The 19,435-nt window shown below is 41.7% G+C and overlaps 1 protein-coding gene across 5 annotated transcripts in view; it reads left to right on the forward strand.

Annotated features, from left to right (window-relative positions):
* Nucleotides 1-19,435, forward strand: part of PRDM5 (PR/SET domain 5) — a 357,820-nt gene that overhangs the window by 172,292 nt on the left and 166,093 nt on the right. For all 5 annotated transcript variants that reach the window (XM_055587588.1, XM_055587589.1, XM_055587587.1 and 2 more), the window contains one exon: nucleotides 8,868-8,990. In XM_055587588.1, coding sequence (XP_055443563.1) covers nucleotides 8,868-8,990 — 123 coding nt within the window. The remainder of the gene's footprint in view (nucleotides 1-8,867; nucleotides 8,991-19,435) is intronic.

Consider the following 19,435-nt stretch of genomic DNA (forward strand, 5'->3'; position numbering starts at 1 on the left):
TTAAAGTAACCAGTAAAGGACTGCATAGTAGATGTTGTTCAATAAATGTTGTTTACTGATGACTGTTACCTTTTTAGAATTCTTCATCACAGAACTGTGATTGTTGGATGATTTTAAGAAAGGAAATGATGAACGTTAGTGATCGGGAAATATTTTATTTTTTAGGTGTATTCTCATACTGCTGCTGCTGCTGCTAAGTCGCTTCAGTCGTGTCCGACTCTGTGCGACATTTGTTTGTTTATTGAGTTGCATACATTTTGAAGATGTAAATGTAAAGTACAATTAATTTAAATAGGCTGGGTAGGTTCAATATTAATAGCTGTAGAAAAACTGTGTATTTAGGAAAAATCTGAAAACAGTGACTACCAGTGCAATTTGGGTTAGGAAATAACTCAAATTAGAATCAAAGGAAACCTGGATCTTTCTTTTTCTCATTTTTTTCTCCCTGTGGACTGCACAGAGCTCTTTGTTATTCAGTGTGTCTATTAACCTTGCCCAGAAATTTTCAGTTACCAAGCATCCTCTTCTAAAAACAGCATCAAGACTGCGATCTTAGGATCTTGGAGATTATCATTGTTTTTTACACAAAGAAACCTTTGAAATGTTTTTGTGTCTGCTAATTAGAATTTTGCTACTAAAATTTTCTTATATTTGGCATATTTTGTGTACCTTTTAGTATACCATAGGGAGAATTCTCCAGAAGCTGACTTCAAGGCTCTTGTCTGTATAAGTCTCAAATCTGTATTAAAATTTTGACAACACTATAGGCTCATAAAATGTTAACTAGATTTAAAGTTTTCTGAATTGTATATGATGGATTTGATGGATTATACCAAATTGGGAAATGACATGCTAACTTTATTAATATGGTTTTCTAATTCCTTAGTGAAATAACACTTTACTTATGGAGAAGTCACCTGCTTAGGATGTTGACAAAATCAGGAAGTAAACCAAAAGGCCACTAAGCAGTCAGAATGGATGCCAGCATTTATGCACTGACCTTTGTACGTTCTTTATAGAAAACCCCTAAAGCAGGGGGTATCATAAGCTAATGTCAGCTAAATGTTTTATATTTTATTTTTTATGCAGTAAAAAACTTGCCTATCCAAAATATCACTGAAGTCTGACTGCCTGAACATGTTTGTAAAAGTGTAGGAAGGGACAGTGGTTACACTGCTAAGGCTCTTTCATGAATTTACTGTGAAAATGATGATGTGCTGCTCACGGTGTCTTTCACGTTGTCATGTCAGTTATTTCTTCTTTAAAAAAATTAGTCCCATTTTACAAGTGCTTTGAAAGACAAAGGTCCGTCTTGTCAAGGCTATGGTTTTTCCCGTGGTCATGTATGGATGTGAGAGTTGGACTGTGAAGAAGGCTGAGCGCCGAAGAATTGATGCTTTTGAACTGTGGTGTTGGAGAAGACTCTTGAGAGGCCCTTGGACTGCAAGGAGACCCAACCAGTCCATTCTGAAGGAGATCAGCCCTAGGATTTCTTTGGAAGGAATGATGCTAAAGCTGAAACTCCAGTACTTTGGCCACTTCATGCAAAGAGTTGACTCATTGGAAAAGACTCTGATGCTGGGAGGGATTGGATGCAGGAGGAGAAGGGGACAAAAGAGGATGAGATGGCTGGATGGCATCACTGACTCGATGGACGTGAGTGTGAGTGAACTCCGGGAGTTGGTGATGGACAGGGAGGCCTGGCGTGCTGCGATTCATGGGGTCGCAAAGAGTCGGACATGACTGAGTGACTGAACTGAACTGAACTGAACTGAAAGACAAGGTATGGAGTGCTTTTGAAGTCAAGTCTCCCATTACCTCTTATAAAATATTTTCTAACTCTTAAAGGAAATGAAGGCAATGGCAGTTTTAAAAAAGAAGGCACATTAGCTGAGCTTTTAGTGAATAAAATATTTATTGAGACAGGACCAGACAAAAGATTTCCATCTCTGAGTGGTCAGGTGCCCAAGCGCAGGATTTGCTTATGTATGTAAACCTGACTGAGTTCCTCAGTTAGAACTTGCCTTCACATCTTTGACAGTATCAGGAGAGCTTTCTTGATATAGATTAGGTGATTATAAAGGCAACCTCAGTAAATATAAGATGTGGCAATCAAAACAGCTTTTGTGATTTTAAATTGCATCAGTAGAAAAGTGAATGTGAAAATCGCTCAGTTGTGTCTGACTCTTTGGAACCCCATGGACTGTAGCCTGCCAGACGCCTCTGTCCATGGAACTTTCCAGGCCAGAGTACTGGAGTGGGTAGGTAGCCTTTCCCTTCTCCAGGGGATCTTCCCAACCCAAGGATCGTACTGGGATCTCCTGCTTTTCGGTGGATTCTTTACCAGCTAAGCTACTGTGGAATAGTGAAATAGTGCCCACATCACAGTAGTCCTGTGTGTGCTGAATTCTGTACTGTGTGAAGGGAGTTTTCACAAATCATTGTACATCTGTGAGAGGGCAGCCAGGATAGTGGAGGAACATTTATCACCTTAGACAAGGAGAGAGTTATTTTCTGGGAGAAGAGAAAGTGTGGGAAAGAGGTACATACTGCTGCCTCCAGAAATTTGAAGGGCTGTAGTTGGGAGAGAAATTCAAGCTACTGAAGGGAGGGCAGCACGCTGGAATCTGACTTAAGGAGGAAGGTCAGCTAAGCTGACCTACACCTGGGTTAGCTACTGCCTGGTGACGGTGCCTGCTTTCACTTCAGGCGTCCAAGCAGAGGTGACTTGTGTGTGTTTGGGTTTGATGCTATTCTTAGGGTATCCTTCATGTATATTCCTTGAACAAGTTGACATGGCAGGAGGATGGTGCATGTGTGCCCTGCTGTGCTGTTGGAAGCAGTGTCCTCTCTGAGAACGTGTTAGTTGCCGTGAGCCTCGCCTACCTCAGTGGGCCGTGCTGTGCTAAGTCTCTTCAGTCATGCCTGACTGTTTGCCACTTTCTGGATCGTAGCCAGCCGGGATTCTCTGTCCCTGGGGTTCTCCAGACAAGAATCCTGGAGTGGGTTGCTGTGCCCTCCTGAAGATGCAGGGGATCCTCCCGACGCAGGGATCTAATCCGTGTCATGTCTCCTGTGTTGGTAGGGGGGTTCTCTGCCAGTCATGCATCTTAGTCCTTTGATGCTCCCACAGTGCGGTCAGCACAGGGACTGTCATTCCCATCTTAGAGGTCAGGAGACCAGGGCTTAATTCAGCGGGAGGAAATGAGTCTCCCATGACGCACAGTCAGAGTTTGGATCACATCTGGCGTTTTGAATTCTAGTCCAGCATTTTTATCACCCTAGAATGCCAGCTTGAAATATTTAGGGCAGTAATTATTGGTAATGAAAAAGAGACTTTGCTCATCGGCCCTTTTAAGTCATTTACTCTTGTGTGTATTATATTCTGGATGGTGCTCAGTCAAGGCCATTACTGAAGGCCTGTCCAGGCCTGTGTTTTCTCTCCGTGTGCTTTCCCATCTGAGGATGGGTTTCTGTGACTCAGGACTATGGGATAGTGTGTGGGGGAGATAAAGGCGGGTATGCTACAGTCATTGTGTGTGTGTGTTTAAAGGCACCAAAGCTAGGAAGAATTTGAGACCGAAGTCTTTGAAAAATCAACAGGAAAAAAAACCACATAGCTTTCGCTTAGAAACTCTAAATCGTTACAGTCTCCTAGGGATGGTCTTTGCTGATCCCTGAAAGTGCATCTCTCTAGTTTAAATCTGACAACAGCGTGCTGTCGGAATCGAGTATTTGAGCACACTTAGTTTTTTGTGGTCTTAAAGATGTCCTGAAGTCTGGGTAATAAAATACTGAAAGCAGGGCATCTGGCCTTACTTCATTTAAAAACAATTGCAGAAATATGCCTGTAATTTAAATACAAAAACATGATGACAATTTATCCTCTAAATACATCCATGCTCTAAATCTTACTTCTTTAAAATTCTTTGAAAAGTCTTGTTGAAAGACAGAAAGGAAAATATATTTTCTTTAATAAATTATATAACATAACATATTGTGACTTCTAATTAAGGAAATTATTGCTGTATTTTTGGAATTAATTATATTTCACTGTCATTAAATTTTACCATATGTTAAGTAAAATTCCATTGGTTACATATTACCATGTCTGGGGACAAATCTGGCTATTAGCTTTGCCCTGGGAAGGCTGATGCCTTGTATGTACTAAGTGAAAAATTTCTCAGGCATTCAAAATAATTGAAGGAAAATAATAGAGTAACATTGTAGACCCTTCTACTATGAACATGAACCATCCAAAAAATAAATAAGCTTCTCTGTTTATAGTTGACCCAATTTAACAGAATATTTAAATTGAAGGAAAGAAAAACTGTTTATATATATTTCCAATTTTTTCTTTCATTTACACGTTAGGGTTTTTTTGTTGTTGTTGAGCTGAATCTTTTTGTGGTTTCTTCTGTCCTTTGCTGGATGGGAAGGCAAACTGTGATATATTTAATTCCATTAATCTTTTTTTTTTTTTTTTTTTACTGTTCAAATTGGATTTTAGTATATAGAGTTTTACAATCATTAAAATAATCAATTTTAGAATGTTTTCATCAGCCTCAAGAAGCCCCTGTACTCTTTAGCTATGACCCTTTTACCTCCTAGTCCCCACAGACCTAGGCAACCACTAATTTACTTCCTATTCTGGACATTTTGTATCACTGAATCATATAATATATGGTCTTTCAAGAGTAGATTCTTTCACTTAGCATAATGTTTTCCAAGTTCATTCATACTGTAACTTCATTCCTTTTATATGAATGCCATTAATCTTTAATCTGGAAATAAAGACAGGTCCGGCACAGTGTCTTGGACCTTGAGAAGTGATGTCAGAAGCATTCGACAGAGACAAGAACCTGCCAAGTTCCTGCACAATGATAACTTTCATTTAATGTACAGTGACAGAGTCCTAGAGAGAATGACTTGATTAAAGGGAGGAAGGTTTTCATTTTCACGTGAAAGTGTTTTTTCCTTTCCTAATTTAGCTAACTTATTTTTATGTAACTGGCTTAGGAAGCCTGTGCAAATCAGAGTTTGGAATTGAGATGGTTTTTATTGTAAGATGAAAATTTAACTTCCATATTGTTGTTGTTCAGTTGCTCAGTTGTGTCCCACTCTTTCCACCCCATGGACTGCAGCACGCCAGGCTTCCCTGTCCCTCACCATCTCCCGGAGCTTGCTCAGACTCATGTCCATTGAGTTGGTGATGCCATCCCACCATTTCGTCCTCTGATTTCTTTATAGACCCTGGTATTCAGAAGACAGTCCTCAATAGGACATTAACCAATACGCTTCATTTCCATGAAAATTCAAATAGAATAAGATGGTATTGGGAAGACTAGTTTTGAAAGGAAAAGCAATACACACTCACTGCAAAGGTCAGATGCTGGAACATGATACTAACAAGAATTTTGAGTCTTCTTTATTCATTAGTCTTTAAAAAGGTTCACCCATGGCGAATTCATGTTGATGTATGGCAAAACCAATACAATATTGTAAAGTAAAAAAAAAAAAAAGTTCAATTTATATTACTCAGGGTTCAGTATCAAAATAGATAAATGGAGCCTTTAATAATAGCCATCTGTCTGGAGTTTTTTTTTTTTTTTTTAGTTTCTTTAGAAAGAGGAACGATGGATTAGATTATCCTTGGATGTCTCTCTTAGGTATTTCAGTGAGGAGAATGCTGGGGTTAGGGTAGGAAGGTAAGAGTCATGTGAGCAATAACCCAACAGCTTCAGTCAAATGTCAGAGACTGGGATGGAGGAAACGAAGAAAGGACCAGCCACTAGAAAACTAGAGAAAGCAGGTGGCCTGTAAAGACTGCACGGTAGGAACTTAAGCGTCATTTGGATAAAAATGTTTAGAGTAAAATAAATGAGCAGCAGCTCTGTTAGTGAACAAAAAAGTTATCTCAGATGTAAATGTTGTAGGGCACTATAGTCTGTCATTATAGTGTTGTTAGGAGACTATAAGCAATAATATATAGATTTAGATTATTGAAAGTGACAGTCTTGTAATAATTTACCAAAAAATTAAATTGTACATGTCTCTTAAGATGAAATATGATGTGAGAAGATAATAGATAACCAGAAAGTGCATACATCTAATGGACTGGAAATGAGTTACTGAGTCATTCAACATAGCTGGAGCCAGAGGACCTGGGGAAAAGCTGAAAAAATAAGGAACAAGCAATGCCCTTCGTAAAATGGGCTTATTGTAGTAAGTCATGGAGAAATCTTTGTTATGTTACACATCTTTGAAGAATGAATTTCAAATGTCAAACACATCTGATATATATTGTGCTTAATTTGTTGTTGAGTTGCTCAGTCGGGTCCAACTCTTTGTGACCCCATGAACTACAGCACGCTAGGCTTCCCTGTCCTTCACTATCTCCTGGAGTTGGCTGAAACTCATGTCCATTGAGTCCATGATGTCATCCAACCATCCCATCCTCTATTGCCCTCTTCTCCTCCTGCCCGTAGTCTTTCCCAGCATCAGGGTCTTTCCATTGAGTTGGCTCTCTGCATCAGGTGGCCAAAGTATTGGAGTGTCATACTTAATACTGAGTAACAAATTTATGATTAAGAAGGATCATTAACCGTTTCTGTAAGTAGTGGTAGTCTCTCAAATGCAATATGCCATGGCAGTCATGCTGATGTTTCCTGATGTAGAATTAGCTGGGTTGTGTGGATTTCAGAAACAGTTGTAGATTTTAGATTTCACTTCTGAGATAATTTTTTTTTTTTAGTATCTAGTGGCATTGCTACCTGTTTTGGTTAATTTAGCTGTTTGTCATATAAACAGTTCTGTTACTATAGCTATGGCGGAGCCTGGAAAGGAGAATTTATACTCAGATGCTTAGAGTTACTTCTTTTACTCTGCTTAAAGAAATGTGGCCTGGGGTCCTCTTGAGGAAGTGTTGCCATGTCACTTCTGTCTGTGTCAGCAGTGTGGCTGGACACTTTCAGCTTTACGCAGTGGGCGTCAGGATTCTGAACTGATGGGTGAGCAGGCGGGGAGGGCGGTTTTCAGGGCCTCCCAACACAGATTTCAGAATGAGGTTGTTATTTAGTGAGAAATCCCCATAGCTTCACGCCTAAACATACAAGACACAAGCAAGAGGTATTTATAGTCTTAAATTCTTTGAGCAGTTTCAGTATTGAAAATTAAATCCCTGCCTTTTGAAGGTCTGCTGTTTATTACAGAGATTTTTAAATGATTATTGAGGATCCTTGGACCCTTAAGAAAACAAGAATTGTTTGAGAAACATGGCAGATATGAAATACAAGGAGAAGGCTAACTGTATTTTTTCCCAGAAAATATGTGTTAGAATCTTGAGATAGTGGTCTTTGTAGAACGTGCAGCAGGCGCTTTTACACAGCAGCTTTTGGGTCACTCACCGTCTGGGGTAACTTTCCTGTCTCCAGTCAGTGCCTGTGATCTGGCCTGTGTCAGTCTGTCTGATCTCAGCACCCACCACTTTTTCCATTGCTCCTTCTGTCCTAGCTTTATGGCCTTCTTGCTGTTCTTAATTTGCTTCCAACTCAGGGCCTTTCTACGTGTCCTTTCCTGGCTGTTCCCTCTGGCTTGGAAACGGCCTTCCTGAGCTCTCACCTGGCCTGTGCCCTGTCTTCACTTAGAACGCTTTTCTGGTCACCTCGTCAGCACGGCTCTGCCTGACCACTCCATCCTGAAGAGCCCTTCTCCCCTTACTCCACGTCCTCCTCCTGTGACTGAAGCTCTAGTCTGTGCTCATTTGCTCCTGAGTGTTGTGGGGCCCAGGCTTCGTCTGTCTGTCTTGTTCACTGAAAAATTCCTAGGGCATTAGCAGTATCTGGCACCATGGTATGTATGTGCTCAGTCACTTCAGTTATGTCCAACTGTTTGCGACCCTCTTCTTTACTTTATAAAATAAAATTTTTGAAATCTGGAGTTTGTTTTTCCCCACCCTGAGTCAGTAAAGATATAGTCTTCATATTAATATTTTTGTTACTTTGTGTTGGAGATATGGAGTGCTAATCACTCACTCCTTCCCTCGTCCTGTACTTGATTCCAGTTGAATATAAACTCAAAATGAGCATTGGGTAAAGATTGGTGTATGTTTTATTAAACTGAGCAAGTGGCTGTAGCTTTACAGTGCAGCAGTTTTAAGAAGTTAGATTCAAAGCAACTTGGATTCAAGAGTGTCCAGTGGAGTCCTTGGTCCTGTGGCAGTTACAACCCTCCCTCCATTGAGAGTTGAGTAGATCTGAACAGCAGTGTTATGGCATGAAACAAAGCCAACTGTTCGCTCAGCAAGACTTCAGCAGGCCATGAAACGACAAAATTGAACTTTTTTATTTACCCACTGGTAACAATGTGAATGGTAGCCCAGTGGATGTCCAATTCCACTGGTTAGATTAGCAGATTGTCCACATGTGGAAATGATTCAGTAAGCAGGTGGAGAGAGAAATTGAGATGCTTGTTCCAGCCCCTGCCACTTGAGGAACCAAGCCTCACTGCCCTCTTGTGTGGGAAAAAACACGTGTTGCAACTATGGTTATCCCCTAAACAACTGCATTTGCGACACATGTATTAAACTGTACCTACAAATAAATAATTTTGACCAGAAAAGAGCTATCAACACAGGATGTTTTGAGAATTGATTGCATTTGTGAGTCATCTAGATCTATCAAATGAAAGTGCAGGCTCTATTTGTATGTATGTTTAAGGGATGGATGTTAAATTCAGCATCTATTCAACACCTGTTAATAGAAAGGTGATACTTATGAAAAAATACCGTGTTATTTTTAGTTTGGCTAATCTGTTTAGTACGGCTAATACTAACTTCAAGTGTAAATTCGGGCACTCTTACATTTCAGGTTCGGGGGAGTAAGGGAGAAGTCCTGTACATTTTGGACGCTACCAACCCGCGACACTCCAACTGGCTTCGCTTTGTTCACGAGGCACCGTCTCAGGAGCAGAAGAACCTGGCTGCCATCCAGGTGAGCTTATTTGCTTCTTATTTGTACTCTGTACATTGAGGGGAATGAACTAATTTATAACTGTTCTCCCTGTTTTAAATTTATTTCCAAATGACCTGCTTCAAATAACAGTAACTAACTCATAAAAGCAGAGAAGTCTCATCTAGTCAGCATATGCAGGAAGGGGCAGGCCCAGCTGTAAATAGACACCAGATCACTGACTTTATGAGAATTCTTGAGGGGATGAGTTACATGGTCTGATATTATCCTTGGCAGATTCTGCTTTCAAGTACTTTTAATTCATTCAGTGAATGTTTGTTGATAGTTTTTCTGTTTGATGGCTTATTTGGCTCATGGCACAATGTTCTGTGTTATTGTTTGGGAAAGGCATTATGGAGAAAGTTTATTTGGGTGTGTCTCCCTATGGCTGTACTCTGAGCTTCTTGAAGGTGTTGTATTCCTCAGAGTTTTCAAAGAAATAGGGCCGATAGGATCTATATATCTGTATCTGTGATGTAAAGAACCCACCTGCCAGTGCAGGAGACATAAGAGATGTGCGTTCGATCCCTGGGTCAGAAAGATCCCCAGGAGGAGGGCATGACAACCCACTCCAGTATTCTTGCCTGGAGAATGCTGTGGACAGAGGAGCCTGTGGGCTACAGTCCATGGGGTCACAAAGAGTCAGACACGACTCAGTGACTTAGCACATATCTATCTATCCATCCATCCATCTAGAAAGAGAGAAAGAGACAGAGATTGAGAAAGAGATTTATTTTAAGGAATTGGCTTATGTAGTTATGGAGGCTGGCAAGTTCAGTCTCTTCAGAGCCAGTGTCCCACCTCAAGTCCAGAGGCCACAGATTGCTGTAGAACAGTGAAGAGCAGATGTTCTATTTCAAGTTTGACAACATGAAGGCTGCTGTAGAATCAGCAAGAGCCAGTGTCCCACTTGAAAGGCTGTCAGGCCTGAAGAGTGGATTTTCCAGTTTAAAAGCCATTAGGCAAAAGAATTCTCTTGGAACTTCCCCTGTGCTCCAGGGGTTAAGACTCTACCTTCCAGTGCAGGGGGCACAGGTTTGATTCCTGGTCAGAGAACTAAAGTTCCACATGCCATGGGTTGGGGCCAAAATTAAAAATAGAATTCTCTTTAACTTGGTGGGGGAAGGGAGACCCTTTTGTTCTTTTCAGGACTTCAGCTGATTGGATGAGGTCCACCTGCGTTGTAAAGGGTAGTCTGCTGCTGCTGCTGCTGCTGCAAAGTTGCTTCAGTCGTGTCCGACTCTGTGTGACCCCATAGACGGCAGCCCACCAGGCTCCCCTGTCCCTGGGATTCTCCAGGCAAGAACACTGGAGTGGGTTGCCATTTCCTTCTCCAATGCGTGAAAGTGAAGTCACTCAGCCGTGTCCGACTCTTCGCAACCCCATGGACTGCAGCCCACCAGGCTCCTCCATCCATGGGATTCTCCAGGCAAGAGTACTGGAGTGGGGTGCCATCGCCTTCTCCAAGAGGGTAGTCTCACTTTACTCAAATTCATGTATTAAAATGTTAATCTCACACAAAAACATCCTCAAAGAAACAAAATAATGTCTGAATAGCTATCTGGGTGCCCTGTGGCCCAGTCAAGCTGACATAGATAATTAACTGTCCCAGGTGGGAACAATGTTTTATTGAATTCTGTACCCTGTATTTTAGGATAGTGTTAAACACAGCATCAGGCTCTGATACTAACTGTGACTTAAACACCATTGATCCCTCAGTAGAAATTAAGGGAAAGAGAAAAAGAGTCAAGACAAGGAGTTTTTAGAAGGACTCGGGAAACGGTAACAGATTTTGTTTTCTTGGGTTCCAAAATCACTGCAGGTGGTGACTGCAGCCATGAAATTAAAAGATGCCTCCTCCCTGGAAGAAAAGCCATGACCAACCTAGACAGCATATTCAAAAGCAGAGACGTTGCTGACAAAGGTCTGTCTAGACAAAGCTATGATTTTTCCAGTGGTCATGTATGGATGTGAGAGTTGGACTGTAAAGAAAGCTGAGCGCCAAAGAACTGATGCTTTTGAACTGTGGTGTTGGAGAAGACTCTTGAGAGCCCCTTGGACTGCAAGGATATCCAACCAGTCCATCCTAAAGGAAATCAGTCCTGAATATTCATTGGAAGGACTCATTCTGAAGCTGAAACTCCAATACTTTGACCCCCTGATGTGGAGAGCTGACTCATTGCAAAAGACCCTGATGCTGGGAAAGACTGAAGGCAGGAGGAGAAGGAGACAACAGAGGATGAGATGGTTGGACGGCATCACTGACTCGATGGACATGAGTTTGAGCAAGCTCGGGAGCTGGTGACGGACAGGGAGGCCTGGGGTTGCACATGAGTGAATGACTGAACTGAACTGTAATTAAAGATCATTGGGCAGATGGTTAAGAGAATTAAAGAAGCTTTATATTGTGTTTGGGAGTTGACAGACCACATGTGAAAACTCGGCTCCTGGACCCCAAACTACAGAAGTGAAAGCAGGGCGGAGGTTGGCAGGAGCAGGGGGGAGGGAGCAGAGCAGAGGGGCCCACAGCTCCTCCAGTGTGTCCACGTGCACTGCTCTAGAGGCTTCACGTACATCATGCCATTTGCTCACGACAAACCCTTAGTTTAACGTGAGGGTTAGGCTGATTCACTCAATCTGAGTCTGAAACCAACAGTGGCAAGAGGAAAAATGCAAGGGAAAATGTACAGAATTAGGTTTGCAAGTAACTGGAAAATAGTCGTTTAGGATTTCCTAATGTTATTAGCTAGCCTGGTTGTTTCAGTACAAATAGGTAGTGGATAACCAGTGTGATTACTGCTCTTTTTGTACGGGCAAGTTAGTGATGACTTACCGAAGGGTTTGGAACAGGATCTTTCGGCAGCCAGCTGTATTCAAGCCACTTTTTAGGTCGTTCATGATATGTATTGATCCAACCACACATTTAAATTGATTTCTTATAAAAATGTGTAGACATTATTTTCAAGTATTTTATATTTTTTCATGGTTTTCTGAGGCATACTAATCTCACGGGATCTTCAGGTATATCCTAATTATAACTTATGGGCTCAATTTCAGTTCAGTTTAGTCACGTCCAACTCTTTGCAACCCCATGGACTGCAGCACACCAGGCCTCCCTGTCCATCACCAACTCCTGGAGTCCACCCAATCCCATGTGCATTGAGTCAGTGATGCAATCCAACCATCTCATCCTCTGTTGTCCCCTTCTCCTCACGCCTTCAATCTTTCCCAGCATCAGGGTCTTTTGCAATGAGTCAGCTCTTCGCATCAGGTGGCCAAAGTATTGGCGTTTCAGCTTCAGCATCAGTCCTTCCAGTGAACACCCAGGACTGATCTCCTTTAGGATGGACTGGTTGGATCTCCTTGCAGTCCAAGGGACTCTCAAGAGTCTTTTCCAACACCACAGTTCAAAAGCATCAATTCTTTGGCGCTCAGCTTTCTTCATAGTCCATCTCTCACATCCATACATGACTACTGGAAAAACCATAGCCTTGACTAGATAGACCTTTGTTGGCAAAGGAATGTCTCTGCTTTTCAATATGCTGTCTAGGTTGGTCACAACTTTTCTTCCAAGGAGTAAGCGTCTTTTAATTTCATGGCTGCAGTCACCATCTGCAGTGATTTTGGAGCCCAGAAAAATAAAGTGTGACACTGTTTCCACTGTTTCCCCTGTTTCCCCATCTATTTGCCATGAAGTGATGGGACTGGATGGCATGATCTTGGTTTTCTGAATGTTGAGTTTTAAGCCAACTTTTTCACTCTCCTCTTTCACATTCATCCAGAGGCTCTTTAGTTCTTCACTTTCTGCCATAAGGGTGGTGTCATCTGCATATCTGAGGTTATTGATATTTCTCCTGGCAATCTTGATTGCAGCTTGTGCTTCTTCCAGCCCAGTGTTTCTCATGATGTACTCTGCATAGAAGTTAAATAAGCAGGGTGACAATATACAGCCTTGATGTACTCCTTTTCCTGTTTGGAAAAGGGCTCAGTTTGTTTCTGTGTCAGTTACCAATATAAAAATTGCCTGTAGACCCATGAAATCTAATTTAGGCAAACCCATTGTTTTATAGAGGCTTCATTAATTATATTTTAGAGAATATTATTCTGTTTAAAGTTGATTCTTTTCTTCTTGTGCTTAAATAGTGATTTTAAGCTTTTCTTAAATTCCGTTTTGGGTATTTCTTCCTGTTGTCTGTTATTTCTTTAGACTTGGTAGCTCTCTCTGTTTTTCCAAACCTTCAGTGTTGTATGCTCAGCTGTGAGCTTTGCCCCCAGAACCCCTCAGGTTGTCTCTAAGAGTTCCCTTAACTGTACAGTTTGCTTGTACTGAGTCCTTTAGCTAATGGAATGCTGTCAGTAAGTATTTGTCTCCATCTCTTATTGCTACTCCCCATGTTTGCTACTCTATGCCCTTTTCGTATTTTTTTTTTAAATCATATTGTAGCTACCTACACTTCTCTCCTCCTTAGCAACCATGATTTCTAAGAAGGCGTTTATGCTCACTTGGTATATTCAGTGCAGTACTTTTCTTCCTCTATATCAGCTGTATTTCTTTCCTTGCAAGAAAATAGGAATCTATAAAAATTATTTTTGCAACCTTGATACACCAAGAAATTATTATTTGACTTAATAATGGGGGGTGAAGTGGGAGTGGGGATAGAGTAGGACTCAAAAACTAGCTAGAGGCTCTGTGCAGTTTCACACTTGCATTAGTGTCTACGCCTGTTAGGCTTCTGTGTGAGAGTCATGGTGCGGCAGTGCTGCCTGTGCCCTTGGCTCCTTTTGACACTGTCTCCTCCTTTCCTAGGAGGGGGCTGAGGGCGCTGTTACCATGTTTCTTGCTATGAGAACAGTGTGGAACTTTGCTAGCTCCCTTGAGGTGACAGACTTTCTTATGGGAACAGTAGCTGGAGAAGCAGATTGCTTAGGGTTCAAAATCACCCTGAGCTAGGGCAGAGAGCTTAATATTTGGGTCACATGGCTGACAGTGATTCAGCCTTCTGATTTGTTGGGGGTAATCTCCCAAGGATTGCATTCCAGAAACACTGAGTTGGTAAAAGAAGATCATAATGTTTCCTGCAAAACATTATGAATCACTTGCATTCCAAATTGCATCTGAAATTTGGGGTATTCAGGAAATTTTTTATTTTAGCTGTATGTCCCAGGAGTGGAGTAAATGAGAAACATTTGTGGTTATGTGGCTTGCTTGGTGGAAAACGTCAACCCTTGGTCCAATTTTTTTGGACAAGGGATTAAGAATTCGAGGTCTGTTTTGGCAAAGGATTGGAGCTCCTTTTTGGAGACTCAGTTATACTTCTAGTTCTGCAGTTTATTCGATTTTGGAGAATTTGCTTTGGAAACGATGATTTAAGTGTCTGAATAATTGAAGAAGGATCTCATAAGCAAAGAGTTCCTCCCACATGTACACATTTCAGAACATTCAGTTGAAATGCGTGTTCAGGTCTATGAAAGATACTTATAGCTAAACCAGAAAATTCTGAACGTAAAAGAATTGGCTTAAAATGAACCAGAAGAATTCTTAGGCTCCATAAGATATGGGTGATTCTTTTTAAATGCTTATTTTACTACACTAAAGAAAAAAAAATGCAGTATTTGAAAGAGTAACTGAACTACTTAGTATTTTGCAACCTTTTGAAAATTCCTGATCCTTCAGTAGAAAAGTATTTGTTTAAACACAGAATTATGTCATTTGAAGTTAAAACTTGGAATTCTTTGGTTATTATATCTCATGTTCTTAATACATGTTTCTGAACATACTTTGCTTGGGAATTCTCACAATATATTATCAACATAACAGCCAGGTGGCTTGCTGCTTTAAGAAAAAGGCGCATATGGAAGAATAGTCTATGAGGGCGTCAGAGCGCTGGGATGGTCTGAAGTCTAGAGGGCGCTGAGCTTGAAGCTGCGCTTGTGACGGTGGCACCGCTCCGCGCGGCTCCCATGTCAGTTTGATGTCCTCACGAGCAGAAGGGCTGTTCTGTTATGTATTATTTGCCGTCCTACCTCCGCCTTGTGAGAGGATGGACAGTTTCAGGCAGTTTATCCCAGAGTCTTTCCTGGCGCCACCTGACATTTTAGTACAGCAGAGCTGGGAGATCAGGTACGGGTCTCCAAGGAGAGCAGCGGCCTGGATTTTTTAGAGCCCAATAGAAAAAACTATGTCCAATGTTATCAAGCCACCAAGATCAACAGGCCTATAAATAGCATTGATGCAAAGTCCAAAGAGCAGTGATACCAACCAAGCAACCAACAAAAAGGAATATCAAAAGGATTTCTCACCTATACCCAAAATTATACTTCAGTTCAGTTCAGTCACTCAGTTGTGTCCAACTCTTTGCAACCCCATGAATCGCAGCACGCCAGGCCTCCCTGTCCATCACCAACTCCCGAAGTTCACTCAAACTCACGTCCATCGAGTCGGTGATGCCATCCAGCCATCTCATCCTCTGTCGCCCCCTTCTCCTCCTGCCCCCAATTCCTCCCAGCATCAGGGTCTTTCCCAATGAGTCAACTCTTCGCATGAGGTGGCCAAAAGACTTCACTTTCAGCTTTAGCATCATTCCTTCCAAAGAACACCCAGGGCTGATCTCCTTTAGAATGGACTGGTTGGATCTTCTTGCAGTCCAAGGGACTCTCAAGAGTCTTCTCCAACACCACAGTTCAAAAGCATCAGTTCTTTGGTGCTCAGCTTTCTTCACAGTTCAACTCTCACATCCATACATGACCATTGGAAAAACCATAACCTTGACTAAATGGACCTTTGTTGGCAAAGTAATGTCTCTGCTTTTGAATATGCTACCTAGGTTGGTCATAACTTTCCTTCCAAGGAGTAAGCGTCTTTAGTTTCCTCAAATTCTGTCTCTTACCTATTTGTTTTTTCCTATCACATTTTTACAAATTATGTTTCTACAGTATGTTGTAGACTCAGTTACAGAATTGTAAGGTTCAGATCTCTAGCAATATTCTTAAATAAAATATCAGTTAAATAACTTACCGGTCTGTCTTAGTTATCTTCCAGTGAGGTACATATTTGTCTTTCACTAAGGTTAAAATTTAAATTAAATTAAAACTATAAGTAATTGGATCTGTGAGGTTTTAAATACCAACCCTACTGTTGCTGTGTGTTCCTGCAGGGAGTAGGATATTTTATTACTTATCGATTTTATTACTTTCAATTATGTTGTAGTTTATTCATAGGGAACATGAATATGTATAGAACTCACTTTAAGATATGTATATAGTGATAGCCTTGAAGGATAAGTTGATTCTTAATAATGATGATGATGGCAGCTGGCACTTCCTGAACACTTAGAGTGCACCAGTAAGTGGGGATATGTATTGAGAACTTACACGTTTGAGTTCACTGTGTACCCCCTTGCTGTGAATGCCCAGAATTGAGGTTTCAAGAAAGAACCCTGAATCAGAGTGAAATTGCAATATAGCCCAGCTGGTATTTCTGATTTACTGTCGCTCATGTCTGAAGTGAAATTGCCTCTGGGAAATCGCTTTTCTTTGTGAGAAAAACTTTGCCTGGGTTATATGAACAGCCTCAGGGCCAAGACGATAGTTTCAGGACCTGACTATATAATTACATGTCAGAGTGCCCGCTGGACACTGTGACGTATGCTGTCGGGATGGTTGCAGAGTCATGCTTGCCCATAGGCCACTCTGGCAGCTTTCTTAAGTCTCACCGCTCTGTCAGGCTTATTTCACGATCCATGATAAATTGAACTGTCATCTGATTTTTGCATCAGATCCTCATCGTATATAAATGTTCCAATGAAAAGGAGGATGGTAGATAATACTATTTAGGAAAATAATAATCAGGTTTCTTTAAAGAAGGAATCTTTTATCACAGATCTATAACCACATATGAATGGACACCCCCTGCTCTTGGCTCAGCTGCACGTCAGCATAGAAACTGCTTTCTGGGTAACTCTCTGTTCTCTTTTAGAATTTGAGCTGAGAACTTGGTCTTGTTGTTGAGTTTCAACAGCAGCATTTTCAAGTTTCCTGTGCCTTCAGTTCTGTGTACAATGTAAAGTCATTCACAGGAGACCAAGTTTAAGATAGCAGTCACTGCCTGCTACTTCAGTGAAAGACCCTTGGGGAGTCCATTTCTTGAAAATTTGTCAGTGTCCTCTGATCACTTGTCCGTCGTTCTCCCTTGAGAACATGGAACAGTTCTTGAAGAATGAAGATATTTCAAGATGGGAGGTGCTATTGCAGGGGTGTAGCCTCAAGTCTCGAATATCTCAGAGTAAATCACTTTCACTTTTTTCGTCCACATCCACCATGGTGGGGCTTCCCCAGTGACTCAGTGGTAAAGAGCCCGCCTGCAGTGCAGGAGACAAAGGAGATGCGGGTTCGATTCCTAGGTTGGGAAGATCCCCTGGAGAAGACAACCCACTCCAGTATTCTTGCCTGGGAAATCCCATTGACAGAGGAGGCTGGTGGGCTACAGTTCATGGGGTCGCAAAGAGCTTGACATGACTGAAGCAGCCAAGCATGAGGAAGATACTATAATTACCGTTTCTCTTTGTCACATGAGGACACTGAGAACACAGAGAGTCTGAGTAACTTGCCTGAAACGCTAGGCCTGTGGTAGCTGGATAGGGTTTGAACCCTGGTGTTCTGGCTTCCCTGCCTACTCTCTGAGTCTGTTCTCTAATACCTTAAGAGTTGAGACAGATTATAAAGGTGTAACTTCAGATTTAAGAAAAACCTTCCATATATCTGAGCTTGCTATTTAGGTATTTTGAAACTGCTGAAAATTTGCAAACTGATTTAGTTTTTTTTAAATAAATTTTTAAAGTTATTTCTATCACATATTCCTTGGACTTTTTAAGTTCCCAGACTATCCATAAATCATGACAAAGTGTTGTACCACCTTCTCATCATAAAAGGTGCTGTCTGGGTAGTATCTGTCCTGTCCTCTTTTTCCCCTTTGGTTCTGTTCGCTTCATCTTAGTCGCTAGCTAGTGTGTTAAACATGAGAGAAAGTTAATATTTAGATCTCTTGAAATGAAAGACAGTAAAGTTTCAGAATAGGAGCATGTCAGGTTGAGCGTGAGGGGGACCATTGAGCAGGCAGGCTTTGCTGTGTCTCAATCCAGGAACCGCTCAGCCAGTTTTCTCCACGGCCCCCTCTGAGGACCGGCTGCTCCCCCGCACCCTTGTGCCACCCAGCAACAAGGCAGAGTGTGCTGTTGCCTTTTGACTTAGCTGAGGCTTCTTCCGTCACTGGAGAGCTTCATTAGAGCTTGACTTCTGAGCCGTTTCTCAGAACGGTTTTTACCTAACTTATCTTACCTGTGTTTGTGATTGCATTAGTTATATGTTTGCTGTGTAACAAATTTCCCCCACATGTTAACAAATTCAGCCTGCAAACATTTATCATTCATACATATTCTAAGGGTCAGGAAGAACTTAGCTGGGTGGCTCTGGAGTTCTGGCTCGCGCACTCTCACAAGGTTGCAGTCAGGTTAGGGTTAGACTCCACTTCCAAGTTCACTCACATAGCCTTCAGCAGGTGGCTTCATTTCCTAACCATGTAAGCCTTCCCTAGGGCTCCTCATGACAGAGAAGCAGCTTGCTGCTTCCTGAGAGAGTGATGTGAGAGAGAAAGCAGCAGTCTTTTATAACGAACTTTTGGACATGACCTACCATACTGCCATTTCTTTAGGATGCTGCGAGTCACACAGATGCAGATGCAGAGCAGCATGGTACCGTGCAGGAGACTGCACCAGAGTGCAGGCACCGGGAGGTGGGTCGCCTTCCGAGGTCATCTTCGAGGCTGACTACTGCAGTGATCGGTGCGGGGGCGGGGAGGGAGGGAAATGTGCTTCATAGAAGGACGAGGTGAGGCTAGAATGAGTGATGAAGCAAAGTCTTGGTATAGAATCAGAAAGAAAGCAGAACCCAGCCCAGCTCAGATAATATTAAGGAAGGCAGTTTTAAGCAGTAGATTCCTGACCCTTAACCTCACTGGCTGAGCATATTTGACCTGTTCAGTCGGTCAGCTGATAGCTCACAAGTGTCTGCTGGGAGCCAGGGCCTGTGCTCAGCATTGGAGATATGATCGTTGAAAAGATGATCTTACTCCTGTGTCCATAGCAGTAAAAACAATCTATAACATTCTGTTCCTTTTTGTGATAATGACACCCACTTCACTGGATTTTTATGGGGATTAAATTAAATGAGATAATATATGCAAAAGCCCAGGCCTCTGTATGTGCCAGGATACGTTAACAAGTATTTTCATCATCACTGCCCCTGCCAGGTTCATAGTGCTTGTCTTTATATAGTTTTGTCTCTGTGTAAATCAGAACAAACTACATTTTATTTCTTGTAAATCCCTCTCAAGGTAGCTACTGTAACTCTAAGCATGTAGAAGACTTCTCAGT

This window comes from Bubalus kerabau, chromosome 7 (assembly GCF_029407905.1).
Source record: "Bubalus kerabau isolate K-KA32 ecotype Philippines breed swamp buffalo chromosome 7, PCC_UOA_SB_1v2, whole genome shotgun sequence".
Classification (NCBI taxonomy): Eukaryota; Metazoa; Chordata; class Mammalia; order Artiodactyla; family Bovidae; genus Bubalus; species Bubalus kerabau.